An 18,751-nucleotide genomic window follows, 5' to 3' on the forward strand; every position below is an offset into this window, starting at 1 on the left:
TCAAGGGCAGGTTTGGAGACGTCCCCCTCTGTATGATGCGGTACGTCCTGTCTCAGACGAGTGGACTCACGTGTGTCTGTACTTGAGCTGATTTTCAGGAATTATCTTCTACTGTGGAATTTGTCTGGGTGAAGGGCGTGGTTAGTTGTGTGTGTGTGTGTGTGTGTGTATGCACATGCGCCTGGCCCTCTGACCCATTTTTGACCACCGGGTGTTATTTATTAATGAGATAGAAGCTGCAGTCACAGATGCACATGTGCAGAGACACAAATAGCTTCAATTTCTTATGGAAAGAATGCTTCTGTCCAGGGTCTGAATTTCTTGTTAATGCAGAGACAGAAATTATTCAGGAGTCTTTCTTCTTGTGTTTCATCTCTTTATATGGACATCCATCCATCCATTATCTGTAACCGCTTATCCAATTTAGGGTCGCGGGGGGTCCAGAGCCTACCTGGAATCATCGGGCGCAAGGCGGGAATACACCCTGGAGGGGACGCCAGTCCTTCACAGGGCAACACAGACACACACACATTCACTCACACACTCACACCTACGGACACTTTTGAGTCGCCAATCCACCTGCAACGTGTGTTTTTGGACTGTGGGAGGAAACCGGAGCACCCGGAGGAAACCCACGCGGACATGGGGAGAACACACCAACTCTTCACAGACAGTCACCCGGAGCGGGAATCGAACCCACAACCTCCAGGCCCCTGGAGCTGTGTGACTGCGACACTACCTGCTGCGCCACCGTGCCGCCTTATATTGACATATTATGTCATTTTTTCCATAAGTGAACACAGTTTTGGGGTCTTAATGAAATGTTTACACTTTGGAAAAAACAACAACAACATTGTTATGTTAAGCCTTGTTTACTCATTGTGCATTTTTATTTATTTATTTATCGTACAAGCAAAGAGCACTTTTCTAAACACTTAAGGATGGTCTACAATCAACACTGCACAGAATACCGCCTTATTCAACACTCATTCAACATATACTGGTGAGAAGCGGTAGCCAATCATGCACAGAGTAATCTCAACCAGGAAACACGTCCATCTGCGGGACTGCATCAGGCACTGGGTGGTTCACCCAGGATAGTGTGCCAATTAATATCTGGGCATACACACATTCACTCATTCACTCACACAGGGCAGTTCAATGTATTCTGACTGTGGGAGGAGACCTGAAACCCCAGAAGAAACCCACACAGACACAGAGAGAACATGGAAATTCCACCCAGATGGGGCTTAAACCCAATGTCTTAGCGCTGATATGCGAACATGTTAACCATCAAGCCACTGTGCTGCCCAAATTTATGCAAGTTTTTGTTGTTGTTTGGGCTGAAAACAGCTCTGCTCACCTGTTCAGACAGATCAGTATAGTTTGTTTATTTTTTATTATTCCTTGTTGCATGGTCAAGATCTTGCTTAAAAGACATTTTGATACATTTTATGAGCTGCTAAAAAGTACTAAAGGTACCAAGTATCTAACGGAAAACCAAAAAAGCCAAGTGGCATTGAATCGAGTAGGGTAGGGACCATGCAGTGGAAAACCGCCACATTTTAGCACAGGCAGTTGGAAGGTGTGAGGGTATGGGGAAACTGATGTGGCTATTCAGATTTATTATTCTGAAAGTCTTTGGGTTAGAGGAACAGAAGTAGCCTGCTAGCAGAGTAAGTATTACCTTCAGCATGCTACAGAAACTGTAGCATATATGCAAATATGAACTTCATATTTGATCAGAGGAGGATGGGTCCCCTTTGTGAGTCTTGGTTCCTCCCAAGGTTTCTTCCTCCAGCCTCGAGGGAGTTTTTCCTTGCCACTGTCGCCTTCGGCTTGCTTGCATTGGGCTTTGATTTAAATGTTCTGTTTTGAAACTGTGAAGCTGCTTTGTGACAACGTCAGTTGTAAAAGGCGCTATACAAATAAATTTGATTTGATTTGATTCATGTGAGTTGTATGGTGTAGTCCGGAAATTCAGTAGAAAAGGGTCCTAAAAAGAGACATTGAACAACAGTAGAAGTAGAACAATAGCCTGATGTGGCAGCAAGTCATGTTTTTGTTGGATCTTTTTCAAGCCAAAATCTATATGCTTAAAATCAGACCAAATAATGTTTATTTAAGCAATAAATGAATAGTATAATTTTGTAGATTGTATTATCACAGGAAATGTGGCATCTTGTGTGAAATAACAAGCATCATGGCATTATTCCAACGCACAATGCAATATGCTGCTTCTGGTGTAAAGGTGCCCACTGCACCACGCAACAGTACAGATTAGATGGTCAAGAGGGCACATAGTGATATATATTCCAGGGGCCCAAAATCCCTGGCAGTGCCCCTGACCAAGCACTTTCATCTAGCCTGTGAACACTACTTGTTAAGGAGTGCTCTTACAGAGTTGAACTCTCCGGCACTTACTGCCCTTACAGAATCTTTTAGAATATACACTGTACAGCTGAATGTTAAGACTTTGTCTTCATTTGATCTGATAGATGACCACTGTCCAGATTTACTTTAGACATGGGGTGTAGTGGAGTCAGACTAGTGCTGGGACCCTTCTACACACAGATTGTACACTAAAGAGATGGGGTTGGGATGGAAAAGGCTCCACAGTACACCGATTTAGCAAGAGTTAGCCTAGCTTCTAACCCACACGTTGAAACCCCAGCATGAACACACAATCCCCTCCCCCTGGATGGAGCTGGTTATCAGACAGCCTCCCCATGGTTAATCTTCCTCAGACTCTAATCCGGTTTGGCTGACCCTTGACCCTCCTGGTGTTAGGAGATCTCAAAATGTGTCTATGTTATTGATGCCTTGAGGTTCCAGTGGACATCTGGTCTCAGCATGAATTTGCTGTGAAGGAAGTCCATAGATGCTGGCAGAAGGGCAAAAATCCAGCTGTGCTGTGAATAGTCATTTGTGTTGCTAGAAAACCAGCACTTAAATATCTTCAATGTAAAGCACAAAATAGTTCTGCCTTATGGAGCAATTAGTAAACATGCGTGAGTGGCGCCACCATGTGGACAATTTTAGGCTGAACCTGTCTGAGTGAGTGGGTTTCCGTCTAAATGTTTCACAAAGAAATTTCAGTACAAAATATGCTAAATGCATAATGTTTCCATTCACACTTTTGCGAATTAACTTCAGGTGACGTGACGTACGCTTCCGTGATCAGAGGTGGCATCGAAATGAGCGAGAGGAAGACGTCAAAGTGGGTTTTTGCTTGGTCAGAATGTTTTATTACAGCCAGCTGTGATGTCTTTATGGCTGTGGTGCTGTTCAGCGACACAGGGCTTCTCTGTTGTTTCTGTTATATAGCATTCGTTCAATGCTTTGACAGGAAAGTAAATAAATTCTGTTAGGGATGGGCAGGATCCATTTTTCATACTGTCATTCTGTCTCAAAATATTAACACTGTATATGGTATTACCGTGGGGAAGGGTGGGATGATGCACTGTAAGCACACATATCTGTGAGCGAAGTTGAGTGAAGGGTTTTCAGGGCTGTGCAGTTCATCTCAGCACAGCCAGACAGTACACATAGACATTAGTGGCGGATGCTGGTCTTTTAAGGAGGGGAAGCTCAATTTCGGCCTACATCATAAAAGGTGTTGGTTTATTTATACGTAAATTCTACCCTCCGTTCCTTTTCAAGAAAATGATCTGTGACCCTGTCGTACCAACAAGGCGTCTTTTCCAGGGACTTGACTAGTGTCCTCTCAACGGCCAGCAGAGCTAGGCTGCTTAAACAACCTTGGCCCATGTGAAGTGTGTCCACCTGTGAGTGCTTTGTGATGGTGGAAGGGCTCAGCAGCACCCGCTGGACAGAAATTGTGATAGAAGTCAGAAAGAGTGATAGAAGTCAGTCTCCAAACACAAGCAGCTACAAAAACCCACCAGAAATAGAAGCTCGATTTGTCACTAGTCGTTTTTAACAAAGAAAATGCCGCTAAGAGGATTAAGATAGTCTGGTTCAACGCAGAACAGAATGAAAATTTAACGCTCCCATGGATCTTTAAACCAAAGTATCGCTGATTCGCTCATTTCACTGTCAATCAAAAAGGGATTCAGCCTCAGACAGATCATCTAATCATCATGCAGAAGCTGAGCGTCCGGGCCAGCCGAGGCCAGCCCACTGCCCCATAGACCCCCAGAGACGCTGAGCGTCCGATGGGCGGGACAAAGCCCAGCATTTATTGTCTCGTTTCGCTGCCCTTTGCTGCTTCGCTACTGAACTCTGTGGACGCTCAGCGTCCGCACTGTCCAAATCACTGTGAATCTGCGCGAATGATTGAGAGGAAAGCCGCGTCTTTACCAGTGATAAGAAGCTGATTCTGCCCAAAAGTTAATCACGTTGTAGTGCATATTTATTCATTAACATGTACACACAACAGTATATATTTGATCACTTATTTTTTGACATTTTAGGGGAAGCTGAGCTTCCCTTGCAGTCTTAGAGCAATTGTCACTGATAGACACACATGTTGATGATAAAAACCCATAGAGCACATTTCAGCGACTTGTGCTAGAGAAACAGAAACGTTAGAAAATAAGTGAAATAAGGCAGGCTTTACACTGCTTAGAAGCATAGCTGTCCTGCTAACAGGCACTTGTGGTTTAACACACCACAGCAGAGGATTTTTCAGCAAACTGAGTTCAAATCACACATATTTAGAGGATAAAGCCTCAAACCTGTGAGCACAGAGTCGAATGAAGGGTCTTCTGAGTATTTTGTCTGTTTTGGTCATAGAGGAAAATAGACAAAGGAGAACCAAGGGGAGTCCCTTAAAAGACCTGAGATCAGCCCTGTGGTCAAGCTTAATTTGACGCAAACGAGTAGCCAAAGCCATTTTAACACTTTTAAGTTTAGAAAATAGTATATACAGTATAGTATTTGTGTGCAGTACACAATTGGGATGCAGCCTTGGTATTAACGGATGCCCAGTGTGCAGTGACAATGTGTTGGCCATTTCCTGTTGAAATTTTTAAGATGAGAGAACACACACTGAGGTTAGCATGATGCTAACGAGTGTTAGTGGTGTGTTAAAGAACTGGATTAGCAGCTAGTTATAATTAGCATGGAGTTTAGCAATGACCACTCAGTAAAAATAACATTGGGAAGCATGTGTGTGTGTGTGTGTGTGTGTGTGTGTGTGTGAGGGCTTAGGTGTGTTGTCTGGATGTGTTGGCATGATGGGAGTAATTGACATGGGGATATGTGCGCTAATCTCTAAATCACCTGTCTGGAACTCTCCTTTTTATCCCTCCCTTTCTCTTTTTCTCTTGCTCCGTCACTCTCACAAACACTCTCTCAGTCTCAGCAAATGCTTCTGAGGGAATAATATTCACTGTCTGCAGGCATAAAACACGAGTTTAGTTAAGAAAAAACAACAACAAAAAACCCTGATAATTTCTTCAAGCTCTCCCCTTTTCTGCTGCCCCTTTTCTTTCCTTTCTTTGTTTCTTTCTCACTCTCTCTCTCTCTCCATTATACCCTGTCTAACCCTCTCACCTTCTGGCTCTCTTTCTCTACCTCTCTTTGTGCAGATCATGTTCCAGCTGATCTGAGAGACCCATTCTACACAGATCAGTACTGTGTGGAGCACATCAAACCCCCGGTTCTGACCCTGCTGCTGTCAGCTGAGCTTTACTGCAGAGTATGTGTCCTGCTGCTGAAGGGCGATCAAAACGCCTCACTCTCCTCCCATCAGTCCGTCATACAGGCTCTTGCCCGCCGAGGCATCTACGCCCGCGAGCCTGATGACACGCCCGTTACCCACGACGACCTCAGCTCCACCCCCATCAAGATGGTGAGGCAACCTTTCACCTTACTATGGATGGAGGAGATTAATGGACCGGGGCCTGATGTGTGTGTGTGTGTGTGTGTGTGTGTGTGTGTGTGTGTGATTGTGTGTGTGTGTGTGTGTGTGTGTGTGTGCATGTTTGTGTGCCAGCATGTGTGTGTACTTAGTTTTGTGTTTTAGTGTATCAATCGGTAGGGGATGGGAGGCCACAGGATGACCATCTGCTTACAACCTGCTGGGTGGGAGGGGGCAACTAGATATTCATCACATTGTGGGGACAAAATTCAGTTTACACAAGCACATTGTAGGGACTTGTTGTACTTATGGGGACAAAATTCATGTCCCTGTGATGTAAATTTTTACATTTTGAGGTGATGACTTGTTAAGGTTAAGGTTAGGGTAAAAGTAACTATGTTTAAGGTCTGGGTAGGAATCCATGAAATGAATGGAAGTCTATACAAAGTCTTGTCTTAAAGCATGGCAAGAAGACTGTTGGGGTGTGTGTGTGTGTGTGTGTGTGTCTGCGTTTGTGTAAAACATACAAAACATAACCCCAGAGAGATCAGACCGTTGTACCAATGTGGAGCTATGTGTACTAAATTTAGTCTTTAGGTCTGTGGTTGAGGAGTTTGAGGGAGAGTTTATTTGGAACAGTGTTCCCTTGTCCTTGCAGAAGAGATGGGGACAGAAAAAAAAGAGAGAGAGATAGAGAGGGAGAGAGAGATTTAAGGAACAGTAAAACTGGGGCTGAGATCCAGTGGTATTTATTTACAGTGAAGGCAGAATGAGAATGAATTATCCACAATAATTCGTGGATAGTTCAGTCCTTCCTGCGTATCCAGGGAAGGAGTGAGAGTAAGACACGGAAACAAACAGAGAGAGAGAGAGAGAGAGACAGAAATGATAATGTCTCTGTCTTCATGGGGTTTGTTTTATTCCTCCTCTTCATAGTGTTCATAATCTTCAACCGGCCATTTGCAATTTCAGACCTCCTCATTAGGTCTGAGCTGTTGTGAGGCAGAACCTTGGAGAGTGGCCTTACGTCATGAGTGATAGGCCTGCCCCAAAGAGGAGCTCCAGAGAGTGGGAAGTAGAGATAAACTGGGTCCTCTGTGTGTTTAGATTTGGGTTTTGGACTAATACCAATGTAAAATCTTGGTAGAAAATAAATAAATCTAGTAAATTAAAAGCTGGACATTTTGACCTGTACTGTGTGGTACTGTGGTCAGATATGGCTTTTCCACTGCATGGTATCTACTCTACTCAGCTATACTTGCAGTTTTGATCCATGGTACCCCCCTCTGGCCAGAAATGTAGCCGGTGACATAGCAAAATGGGAGGCTTTGGATACCACATCAACAGCTGCAGTGATATTAAATGTGGGTTACTCATCATGTATTTGCATGTCCTTGTTTTCTGGGACTGAACGCAGCTCCGCCCATGAGTTCCATTCAATCAGTGGAGTTTCTTTTAATTCAAATGTAGCACTGGAAAATCAGTTGTTCTTCAACCAGAACCATGAATGTCTTGCAGTACTCTATTGTAGCTGAAATTAATGGACATTAATTAATTGACTCACATATTGTGCTTTTCCACTGCAAGGCATTGGCACAACACTACTCACTTTTCCCTGGGTTCTTTTCCACTAGCACAGCACGAAATGTAACAGGTGACATCACAAAACCCTGTTTCTGACGGAACCGTGGGCTTTTTAAACCACCACAACAACATCAGCACTCTGTCAGCTGTGGAATATATGTGTATATATGTGTTTTATTATTTTTTATATTTTTGGAATTATCGTGGCTCTGCGCTCAGTTCTCACAGATATCACAGTTTTCCTTGTCACAAGTCCACTGCTCGCTGAATTTTTTCCTCAGCTACTGATACGAGGAGTCATAGAACCTCTTCATAACACCATGGCTAATTATACTAGCTACCATTGCCATTGTGACACCTGCTGTAACTGAGAGATTTTACAAGCTGCGAGTTTGTGCCAGAGCTCTGTCTCTCTGGCCAGTCTCCCCTCTTCAAAGTGTAAACAGTACCCAGTTCCAGGGACCAGGTACCACATTTGGGTAGTGGAAAAGCAAACGGCCTGAGCCAAACCTAGTCTGGTCACTGGATCTGTGCAGTGGAAAAGCACCAATACATTGTCCATGATGGCAGGGATGTGGCTGGGATATCTCAGTGTGTGCAACTGGTTGTTGAACGTCTGTTGTCCAGAAAATCTGTGGTCTGTCACTAGATCTTCAGTGATAGCTTTCAAACTATGTGTCAGCTCCTGTGTGACCTCCTGCTGCTGGTGTATTAAGGGGAGATAAACAGAGAGAGAGAGAGAGAGAGAGAGAGAGACATCACTTGCTGGGTTTAATACAACCCCACAGAGTTCAGTCTCAGCAAGTGCTGTTTTTTTTACAGGAAATGAAATACAGAGGTGTAGTTGTTTGTGGTTTAATGAATCAGGAGCAGCTCAGGTTGCTGTTGACTAGACTTCATGTCCAGGGTGTGTGAGTCTGTAAGCTGATTGTGGGGTTTTCTCTGTGTAATGTTGAAAGGAAGTTGAGATTATATCTCTGGTGAGGGATGATCCAAAAGACTTTAAAGACTGTATATATTTTCTGTTTCTCACGTCTCAAACTTTGTGGTGTGTGTGTTTATAGAGTTCCCACATCCCCCTGATTGATGCTCTGATGCTTGCATGTACAGTGGAGATGATGAGTATAGAGAGGGTTGTGTCCAGTGTTAAACGCTTCTCCAGCTTCAGCGCTTCCAAAGAGCTGCCCTTTGACATGGAGGATGCCATGGTCTTCTGGATCAACAAGGTCAGACATCACTGTGTTTATTTATTTATTTATTTATTTTGTGCATGTGTCTGTGTATTATTTTTTGTATTTTATTATATTATAGCTAAAAAAGTTGTGTCTGTTTCCCCTGAAATATTGGTTCTTAAAAATTTCAGCCCCTTATGCAGCCAGTTAATAACCTTTTGGTAGCCTCGGTTCTGTACAGACTGTTTACTAGAGGGCTTCTGACCCTTGGCTTTACCAAAACAAAGCAAAACAACTTTCTAAATCACTTTCACTTAATTGGCCACTGCACACAGAGGAATTGGTTCTCCACATTTAACCCAATCCGTGCGGTGAAACACACATTTACACAAACAGTAATGGACAATAGGGGGCAGTTCCATGTCCGGAATGGTGGGTTGCCCTAGCCATGGCGCACTTTAGTTATGATCTGTCGGCTCTGGGGATTGAACCAGTAACTTTTCAGTTACAAGCGCAGTTCCCTAACCATAAGGCCATGGCTGCCATTTTTTTAAACACTGTTTTATATCTTCAGCAATTGGAAATAACATTTGGACCACATTTAGAAGATGAGATTAGTAGCTCTGAGTTGTGTCATTGTGGTTTAATTCACTTGTTTGTACATGAATGAATAATAAAAAGTGCCCTTTTTAAAATGTATTTTTTATTTATTAATTTATTCATTTATTTTCTATTATTATTATACTATATATTATTATTATTATTTCTATTATTATAAACTGTGGACCTGAACAAAGAAGTAAAATATGTGGTTTTTTTTGTGAATTTTTTTTTACTTTCCTAAATAACTTTGGTGATTATGTAAGACCTCAAAATTGTTGCCATACCTACCATACCTCTTTATTGTGAATGCAAAACTAAGTGTGTGTGTATGAGTTGCAGGTGATTTTGAAGACGAGGGAGATCTCAGAGAAGGAGCTGAAACTGAAACAGCACTTAATGGAATCGCCCTGTCATCAAAAGGTACTGCTGACCAATCACAAACTTAATTTGAAATCTCCAACCAATCGCAGGCGTCCTTATTAGCACGCATGCCTTTAACGTCCACCTCGATTGGCTGGTTCACTTAACATGTGACTGCACGATTTAACCCTGTTCTCAGATCAGATTAGCACACTGCTTAACAGATCTGATCTCTCTCTCTCTCTCTCTCTCTCTCTCTCTCTCTCTCTCTCTCTCTCTCTCTCTCTCTCTCGTTAACTGGAATCCTCTCACCTTTTTGCTGCTCTTCCTGTTTGTCTCCCTTGCCCTGCCCCTTCTTGTTGGATAGTCTCCCTCCAAATGGTACTGGAAGCTCGTGCCTGTAAGTTCCACAGCGCCCCCTCTCTGCCCCCACCCCAGTATCATGCTCAGAATGTGTGTGTGTGTGAGAGTGTACATTCCCTGGCCACTTTATCAGAAACCCCCTTCTCATGTGTCTCCACTTTTGTACAATTAGAGAGAGTCTCATTTGCTGATGTACACTGTGTTTTCCATCCTCAAGCCCTTCATCCATGGTCAATTTCTGACCACAGAACTGGCTGGTGCTTCTCTGTGGTTATAGCAGTGAAACTAATGTGTATACAAATCCCAGCAACACACACACAAACACACACACATCTGAGTCACAGTGCTGTGGAAGATCCAAAAAGCTGAACCCATAACCGAAAAATTAAGTTTCAAGGAGAAGACTATTATTATATTGAACTGCGGGGGTGAGGGGCAAGTTCTGTATGGTGTGTGTGTGTGTATGGAGAGGAAAAACTCTGAGCTTCTGCTGATGTAGCGAGGCATATAGAATGTACTCGGTGGCTTTTTGGAAGTGAAAGATTGAGAGAAGCGTAACTGAGAAGTGCAAATAAAAAAAAGCGCAGATACCAAATAAACAAGTAAATATGAAAATGTTGTTTTAAAACTCTCTATTCATCATTTACATTTCATTTCTGGGTTGGGGATTCTGCTTTTTGGTTCTCAAACTTTTGGCCATGGTTTGATGCCATGCACAATTTATATCTGGACACAGTGGTGCGGTGGTAATGAACTGACCAAGGATGAATGACACAGAGGCTAATTAACTGTACATCAACTGATGAGCTACAGTCTGTAATAGAAATAAGGTGGAGCTGTGAGGTGGGTGAGTTCATAAAGTGAATAGGATGTGTGTGTATGGATATGCTGTTGTGGTTCATGTCATAAAGCTTTTATTCATCCACATTCATTTTTTTCTCTCTCGATTTCTGTTCTCTTTCTCTCTCTCTCTCTCTCTCCCACACACCCTATTCAGCCTGACTTCATGCATGCTCTGGCCCACTGCATGTTGGAGCCAGTGGAGTTGTCTCGTGTGGTACTGTACTCATTCATTCTCTCATTTACACATTTATTCATCCACCCACTCTCTCTCTCACTCACTCACTCACTCACTCACTCACTCACTCACACTCTCCCGGACTCTTTCCCTGCTGTTGTACTGCTTTTCCACTGCACTGAGTTATAGCTGCGCTTGACTCTTCACATTTTTCTGACCACTTTCCACAAGAGAGGCCTGCACAAGATGGGGCCTAGTGAATGACTGGTGTGGCAAGGCCCCAGTTACTGACCCTCTGCCCAAGCTAAATATTGACCATCTTTCCAATAATACAAGTCCATAAATGACGTCAGATGATTTGTTTATACTGTAAAAAACAAGTAATGAGCCTTGTAATGCAGAAGCTCGAACCACTTGTAGTGTGAAGGCCAAAGGGTCTCGATGCATCTCAGAACAAGCACTTCACACATCAGCGAACGATACGATATGGAACATCCCTACTATGGGCAGTGAATGGGACAATAGTAGTGCCCAAGTTTGCAGACACTTAAGATTTATCCATTACTGTTAATGTGTACACACACAATGTATTTAATGTTCATTCAAAAGCATGAAATGAAATGGGATGCTGTGAAGCAGCTGCACACTGGCCTAAGTTCGCCATGTTCAGTGCTATGAGTTGGCTAAAGGGGTATAAATCTCCTCCGCATCTGGCTGTGTAGCAGTGCAGCTGCATTCTCTTGAGTGTTAGTACCTCTGGGAGGAGTCAGACTGCGGTTTGTCCTTGTGGCTGCCATGAAACCTTCACAGCATTAGTGTGAACACATCGTGTTTTCAATCTTCTGGCTCTGTAGTGTATGATGAATCATGCCTGCAATGACTGGGATCATGAGTAGTCAAAACGTAATATGGTATTTATAGTTTATTTTCATTTATTCTATTAATTTATCTTAGTTCTTGCTAGATTTTCTCCCCAGTTTGTTAGCTGTGGCCTGTTTCACCCAAGCTCCAACCTTGTGTGTTTTCTCCAAACCACTGCTTCTTTACGAACAGCCACTATTTCAACATCATTGAACCGTTTAACGTCTCAGAGGAGAATACACACTGCCCAGATCTGTCACATCAGCCTGACAGATGCACAGGCTAGCTAGCACCTAAGCGGAGACATAGGAAAAGGCGTACCATCCTCCAGGCATTTTAGGCATCACCCAGTATCTCGTCTATGATGTTAGATTGTCAATTAAAAATCTCATAACACCGATTCAACACAAGTCTTTTTACTGTACTGCGGACACATACACTCCTTGAGTTGTCCTCTCTTCTCTTACACTTACTCATCTAGCGCCTCTTATTGGAAGTTCTAAATTAGGACACTATCTTAACACAGCAATATACTCAAGTGCTTACAACACACCACTCAGGAGCCATTTCTGTTTTGGATCTCCAAGATCGCTTACAGTGGAAAAGCAGCATTACATGCATTTACAACCCAGATGTGAATATCCATTCTCTTTCAAAGTAGTTTGTGTTGTAGCTCTGTTTGTGTGTGTGTGTGTGTGTGTTCCTCATATTTTATCTGACACAAAAACTGAACACACACATTATGGGATATTTCCACATGCACAATTAAGTGGCAGTGATTAAGTGATTGAGTGGGTATAGTTTTGCTGAATGGATTTTTTGTTCAGAAAGAAATGCTGAGAGAAAAGATGCTTAAAGTGAAATTCCACCAAAATAAAAGAATACCCACAGTATTTGATCAGGATTGGTAGGATGTAAACCATGTGATAGGTTGTGGTTTGAATTTGTGAGACTTGCTCCATTTTAGAAAAACCTTAGAGTCAGAATTTTCAGTGGTGGTGATGGGAATCAGACGCCTGGAGTCCCTTAAAGCTCCACACATATGACATGAGTTATGACATAAAAACTGTCTGGAAGACACTGCTGATGTCTGAGGTATGGTTTCATAATAGTTTACTGATTAAAGAAAAATGGCAGTCACATTTTAGACTTACCTCCTTTCTTCACACTCTGTCAAGTGGGTTTTGTGTATTTTACACATGCACCTAGGACCTGCTGACATCACAGCACAGGAGATAAACCTTGTGCTACCTGGAGACTTCTATCAGAGTTCAACTGACAGACATTTCTCTCAACACCATCAAAAGTACAGGGCATTATGAATTATGGGGAAATTTTAAAAGTTGGTGGAATCCCACTTTAAGTTCTGTAGTAATCACTACTGAAGATTTTTCATGTTTAATGCTTTTGTAAAATGAGTAGAGTGTGTGTGCATGTGTGTGTGTGTGTGTGTGTGTGTGTGTGTGTGTGTGTGTGGTCTATACTCTGATGACCCTTTGTCTCTCTTTCACTTTGTACAGGTACGTTATCGTAGAGACCACCTGTCTGGCCGCTGTCTCCCTCACCTGCCGCTGGTGGAGGATCTGTTGAAGGACGTTTGTGATGGCGCTGCTCTACTGGCTGTCATTCATTACTACTGCCCCGATTACATGAGGCTAGAAGGTAGAAACACACACACAAACACATAAATGAAGGGTTGAATTAGCATTGTGATGTATAAGCAAGTGTTAACTGCAGCTGTGTTTTTGTTCTTTCCCAGATATCTGTCTGAAAGAGGTTCTGTCCATCTCAGACAGTGTGTATAACATTCAGCTACTGAGGGAGTTCTCTAATGAGTATCTAAACAGGTGTTTATACCTGAGAACTGAGGACTTGCTGTATGCCCCCCCAGTGTTAAAGGTGATGCCTATACAATAAAATATTCTGTGAATATATCATCAGCTAAAATATTCAAAATAAATATTCATCTATTAGTTTCTACACGCCACTTGACACACAAGTGCTCTTTGTGGTGCTTTTAAAATTACAGAATCTGCTGCTCTGCATACTTTGTTAGCCCCTTTCCCCCCTGTTTATCAATGGTCAGGACCACCGCACAACTACCACAGAGCAGGTATGATTTGGGTGCTTGGTCACTCTCAGCGCCAGAGTGACACTGTTGTTCTGATGCAAGTGGAACAGACACAGCTATGTTTTTAAACCCTGGGCTGCAGAGTTTTGTGTTGGTCATCATCTAGTCCTTCAGCAGTGGACACAGGACACTGCCCACAGGATGCTCCTTAGTGTTAAAGAACAGGGTAAGAGGGCTGACAAAGTATGCCGAACAACAGATGAATTACAGTCTGTAATTGTACAAATACAAAGTGCACCTGTATGGTCAGTAGAGTTGATAGAATTAATATAGTTATTAGTGTCCTAATAGCTGAATGTCTTTTTTCAGCACAATGTGATGGTGTACATAGCTGAGCTGTTCTGGTGGTTTGAGGTAGTGAGGCCGGACTTTGTAAAACCCAGAGACCCTCAGGAGATCAAGGATGGTGAGGATCAAGGTTACACATTTGTGTACAAAAAAAACAATCACAGCTGCTAGGCAACTTTTATTGTAATAATCATTAATAATAAATAAATGTATTTATAGAAGAATATCTTTGTATGTTATAGTCATTGACATGAAGCACTGCTTTTATGAAGAATTAAAGACTGTTTCAGTGGCAATGTTGCCCTTAGTCTAGAACTTGTAGCCTGCTGAATGTGAGTGAGTGAGTTACAGAAGAGGTCCAAGAGGTGGTGCACATCTAATGTTTTTGTGGGGGGTGGGGGATTTATGTCCGATTGTGCAGGCAGAGCCTCAGCGCAAGTGAAGAGTTCTCGATCACACTTGCCAATCTCAAACGCCACCAAGCGCAGCTTCTTAAGCACCTCCCCCTCCGTCGATTCAGTGGTGCAAGGCCCCACCCACGACACCTGTATCAGGTATTACCTTCACCCAGAGGAGTCTTCGTCTACGTCTGTGTAAGTCTGTGCCTCGTCTGTCTCTTGTCTGTCTCTTGTCTAGTGTCTTGGTTTGTGTGCAAAAATTTGGGCACTCCTGGTCACATTCTCATTTGGTGAATTTCAAAAGTGAAAATAAAGGAATGCAATTTCATGCACATTAAATCATCATTACCGTTTAACTACAAAATTGAACACAAATGGAATATGAAATAATGTGGAACTTTTAATATTATGTAAAATCCATACTGTATTTATATAATATAAACTGATCTCTCATAACATTACAACCACCTTCTTGTTTCTACACTAACTTTAGTAGTTCTGCCTCTTGTTCTTCAATGGTCAGAACTACCACAGAGCAGGTATAATTTTGGGTAGTATATATTTTGGGTTAGTGGACTATTTTCAGCCCAGCGGTGACACCGAGGGGTTTAAACACTCTTGCTGTGTCTGATCCACTCGTACCAGTGCAGCACAGACTGACATCACAGCGCAGTGCTAAGAATGATCCACCACCCAAATAATACCTGCTCTGTGGTGGCCCTCTGGGGGTTCTGACCATTGAAGAACAAGGTGAAAGTGGGCCAACAAAGTATGCAGAGCAATGGGGGGACTACAAAGTGCAACTATATGGTCAGTAGAAATTATAAAATGGACAAAGAGTGGAGAAAAAAAGGAGGTGGTGGTAATGTTGTGGCTGATTATTTTATTATATCTTTGCATACAACGGTATGTGGTTAGAGATGTGTGTTGGTTTACTTGTGCTCTACTGGAGGCCATGTAATGCATGTGTTGATGGCTATAGTTATTGTGTGTGTGTGTGTGTTACAGCAGTAGTACTTAATGTTACTTAATGTAACAATAAGCAGACAGTGATATCAGATGTAAGTTTACTGAATGTAACAAAAAGCTCCTACAAATCTGTGCTTTGATGAATGAAGTCAGGTGTATGTTAATGTCTTTCTTCATATTCTTGCAGAACCAGAGTAAGCCCTTCACACAGTCCCTCCCACCCACTTCTCCCATTGAGACAAAGACAACAGAAACCTGCCCAGGGGGAGGAGTCTGCAGGTAACTACCTCAAAATGTGTAAATTAACCCAGGGCTTTGTATTTATGTCTGTCCTCAAGGTCCACTTTCATCCACCAACACAAAGTCAAGGGCCATTTATTTCTGCTGCTTTTGATGCATCTATGATTTATGATATAATTAGTTTTAACACGCAGCTGTACTTTTTTTGGATTTTCCATTCCACCTTAAACACAAATATTACGTATGTGAATATTGTTTTATTACTTTTTGACCTTTTCTTGACTCTATACACAACCAGTAAATTCAAAATCATCATCCGACTCAGGGACCTCAAAAAAATGTTTTGAGGGCCAAAAAAGTGCATGCCCTCAAACGTTACTGCTTTAAATGTGCAGCTCAGTTCATTCTTCCTTAAGAAGCCCATCACAGGACGTCGCATACCATCACATTAACAGTGTCACTGACTAGATCCTGTGCAGCTTTGGTGTAATGCTCACTTTCCCTCAGTGTTAACATGCTCCAGGCTATGTTTAGGCAACAGCTCTAATGGGATGCTTGTTTGCCTGATTGGATTTACACCAAATTAGCTTCACAGTTCTGTAAACACCTTTCACATCACAACTAAATATGTTAGGATGTGATTTCATGAAAATAAAATTTGACATGCATAGAAGTGTGATTTTTGTCAGTCTGCATTTAAGATTAGAAATATCACTACAACTGACTATTTCTCTCTCTCTCTCTCTCTCTCTCTCTCTCTCTCTCTCTCTCTCTCTCTCTCTCTCTCTCTCTCTAGACTTCAGGAACAGGTCCAGCTCTCTCTCACACATGGATGGACACAGTCCTGGATCCCGGCTGGCCTGGATGGACAGAAGACAAAGGTGAGAGTTCATTTGTCCAGCTTGCATTAAGTGTACACACAAAATTTTAATTTAAAAATCAAGCATTTTCCTGCTTATTTGTCATTTTTGGCAACTGTTGCATAGTATTAAAAACAGCAATAGTCATCTTATTAAAAAGCAGCCTAAAATGATTAATATATTAATGCGCTATGTTCACTATTGTTAACATCAAAATAATCATCTTTAAACATATCTTTAAATACATTTGGGGACGATTATCCCCAAGAACAGAACAAACAATTCACATAATTTTGCAGCATTTTTTTGGTGATGAAAGTGTTAACAATTACAGCGACAAATAAATTGTTCTCACGTGCCATTTTTAAACTACTTAAGGTTATTATGTGTTAATTAAAGTGACAATTGTCATGTTTAATACTACACAACAGCTACCATAAAATGAAAAAAGTGTGAGAATGTTTTAAATTTTTGAATAAGTATTATTATATAGTACAAAAAAAGGTTTAAACCATAACTGTACAAGTGTAGGGTTTCAAACTGTAGTAAGTGGGATCTGGTGGTTTATTAGTGCCTCTATCTCTACATTCAAAGGCTACAGAGGGGCTTAATGACCATCATATGATGATGATATCTAACTATTTTCTCTCTCTCTCTCTCTCTCTCTCTCTCTCTCTCAGACCACTGTCTCAGATGGAGATGGAGTGGGAGCGTCTTTGTGGTGACAACATTAGCTTGGCCCGCTCCATCAGTAAAGACAGTTTAGCCTCCAACGTAATCTCCATTACACCTCGACACCACATCAACGGCCAGCCTCTCCCCCACTCGGCCGGTAGCAACGACCCTGAAGACCAGGAGGAGGAGCTTGTGGCTGTTATAAGCTCCGGGGGCGTGGACACCTTACGAGAGCCCCGCCCCGAGAGCTTTTTCCTGGAGCCTCTTCAACCGGCCGTGCTGCGACCGAACAAAGAGAAATCCGCAGCGGTCAGTAAACGGGATGAGAGCGGAGAGGGGCGGGGCCAGAGGCGGATGGCCATTTACACACCCACAGAACATACAGCTGTCGACCAAACCTTCACCACCGTAAGCACTGTGGAACAGAAGGACTCGCCGCAGTCTGGCGGATTCTTCCTCCATGACAAGTTTGAGTGTGTGAGGAAGAGCCCTGTCGGTGTCTGGATGGCTGGAACCTCAGACTCAGAGTTTGAGGAAGAGGAGGATGAGGCTGAGGTCGATGATGTGGAAGTGCAGGACCTCTACAAGGCTCACATCACAAAGGTCCTGGGCCACAGGCAGGAAGAGGAGGAGTCTGTGAAACTGCGGGAGGAAGTGCAAAGACGGGAGCGTGAGGATAAAGAAGGAGCGAGTGGCCGATCCAGCCCATGTCCAAGCACAGTCTCACAGGCCAGCAGCACATCTACAGGGGCTGGACACACAAGGTGGGTGTTTTTGAAAAAGTCCACAGTGCTACAAGTGGACAGTTTATTAACTGGCCTTTCCTGAGTTCTGTATGTGTTACTGCAGGGAAATGCAAAAATGTCCAGAACAGGGGTGTGCGCTATGACGATGTCAGAAGGTGAAGGTTAAGAATATGTCCACAATACCACAACACAGGGAGATCATTAAATCGTGTTACAATGCACATTCAATCCATTGCAGTTTTAGGTTCACATAAGCTAAGTCTCCAATGTTTTTTTTTTTCCTTTCTTCCCCCTCACTATTTGCTAGTCCCCTTGATGCACACCCTAGAGACATGCATTTAAATCAATCTAAGCAAACCATTGTGTCTTGGATTCCTTCTCCTCCCTTTTTCACAAGCGGGAAGCCATGAACAAAAACGTCCCCCAAAAAATTTCACATCAGTATGTTTGGATTTTCCCAAACTAAAGTGGCCAAAATGGTCTATTTTTGTTCTTTTTTTCTGCTATATTTTTAAATGGGAGCTTGGTTTGGTTGTACTGTGTAATAAGTTGGAAAAATTGTATTAAAAGTGGTATTTGCCATATCACCCACCCCTAGTCCAGAACCATCTATATGGCAAGGTTTGTGGGAGCTTGAGTTTAGTTCCCAATTTGGT

At 42.6% G+C, this 18,751-nt stretch overlaps 1 protein-coding gene across 3 annotated transcripts in view; it reads left to right on the top strand.

Moving 5' to 3' along the window:
* The window catches only part of camsap1a (calmodulin regulated spectrin-associated protein 1a), a 40,077-nt gene that overhangs the window by 10,341 nt on the left and 10,985 nt on the right, over nucleotides 1-18,751 (top strand). For 2 of the 3 annotated variants that reach the window (XM_066646270.1, XM_066646273.1), the window contains 10 exons: nucleotides 5,556-5,818; nucleotides 8,476-8,637; nucleotides 9,526-9,606; nucleotides 13,309-13,450; nucleotides 13,548-13,687; nucleotides 14,229-14,325; nucleotides 14,629-14,800; nucleotides 15,762-15,853; nucleotides 16,611-16,695; nucleotides 17,355-18,113. In XM_066646270.1, coding sequence (XP_066502367.1) covers nucleotides 5,556-5,818; nucleotides 8,476-8,637; nucleotides 9,526-9,606; nucleotides 13,309-13,450; nucleotides 13,548-13,687; nucleotides 14,229-14,325; nucleotides 14,629-14,800; nucleotides 15,762-15,853; nucleotides 16,611-16,695; nucleotides 17,355-18,113 — 1,993 coding nt within the window. The remainder of the gene's footprint in view (nucleotides 1-5,555; nucleotides 5,819-8,475; nucleotides 8,638-9,525; nucleotides 9,607-13,308; nucleotides 13,451-13,547; nucleotides 13,688-14,228; nucleotides 14,326-14,628; nucleotides 14,801-15,761; nucleotides 15,854-16,610; nucleotides 16,696-17,354; nucleotides 18,114-18,751) is intronic. The other variant, XM_066646272.1, reaches the window with a different exon arrangement.

The sequence above is a fragment of the Hoplias malabaricus genome, chromosome 15, assembly GCF_029633855.1.
Source record: "Hoplias malabaricus isolate fHopMal1 chromosome 15, fHopMal1.hap1, whole genome shotgun sequence".
Classification (NCBI taxonomy): domain Eukaryota; kingdom Metazoa; phylum Chordata; class Actinopteri; order Characiformes; family Erythrinidae; genus Hoplias; species Hoplias malabaricus.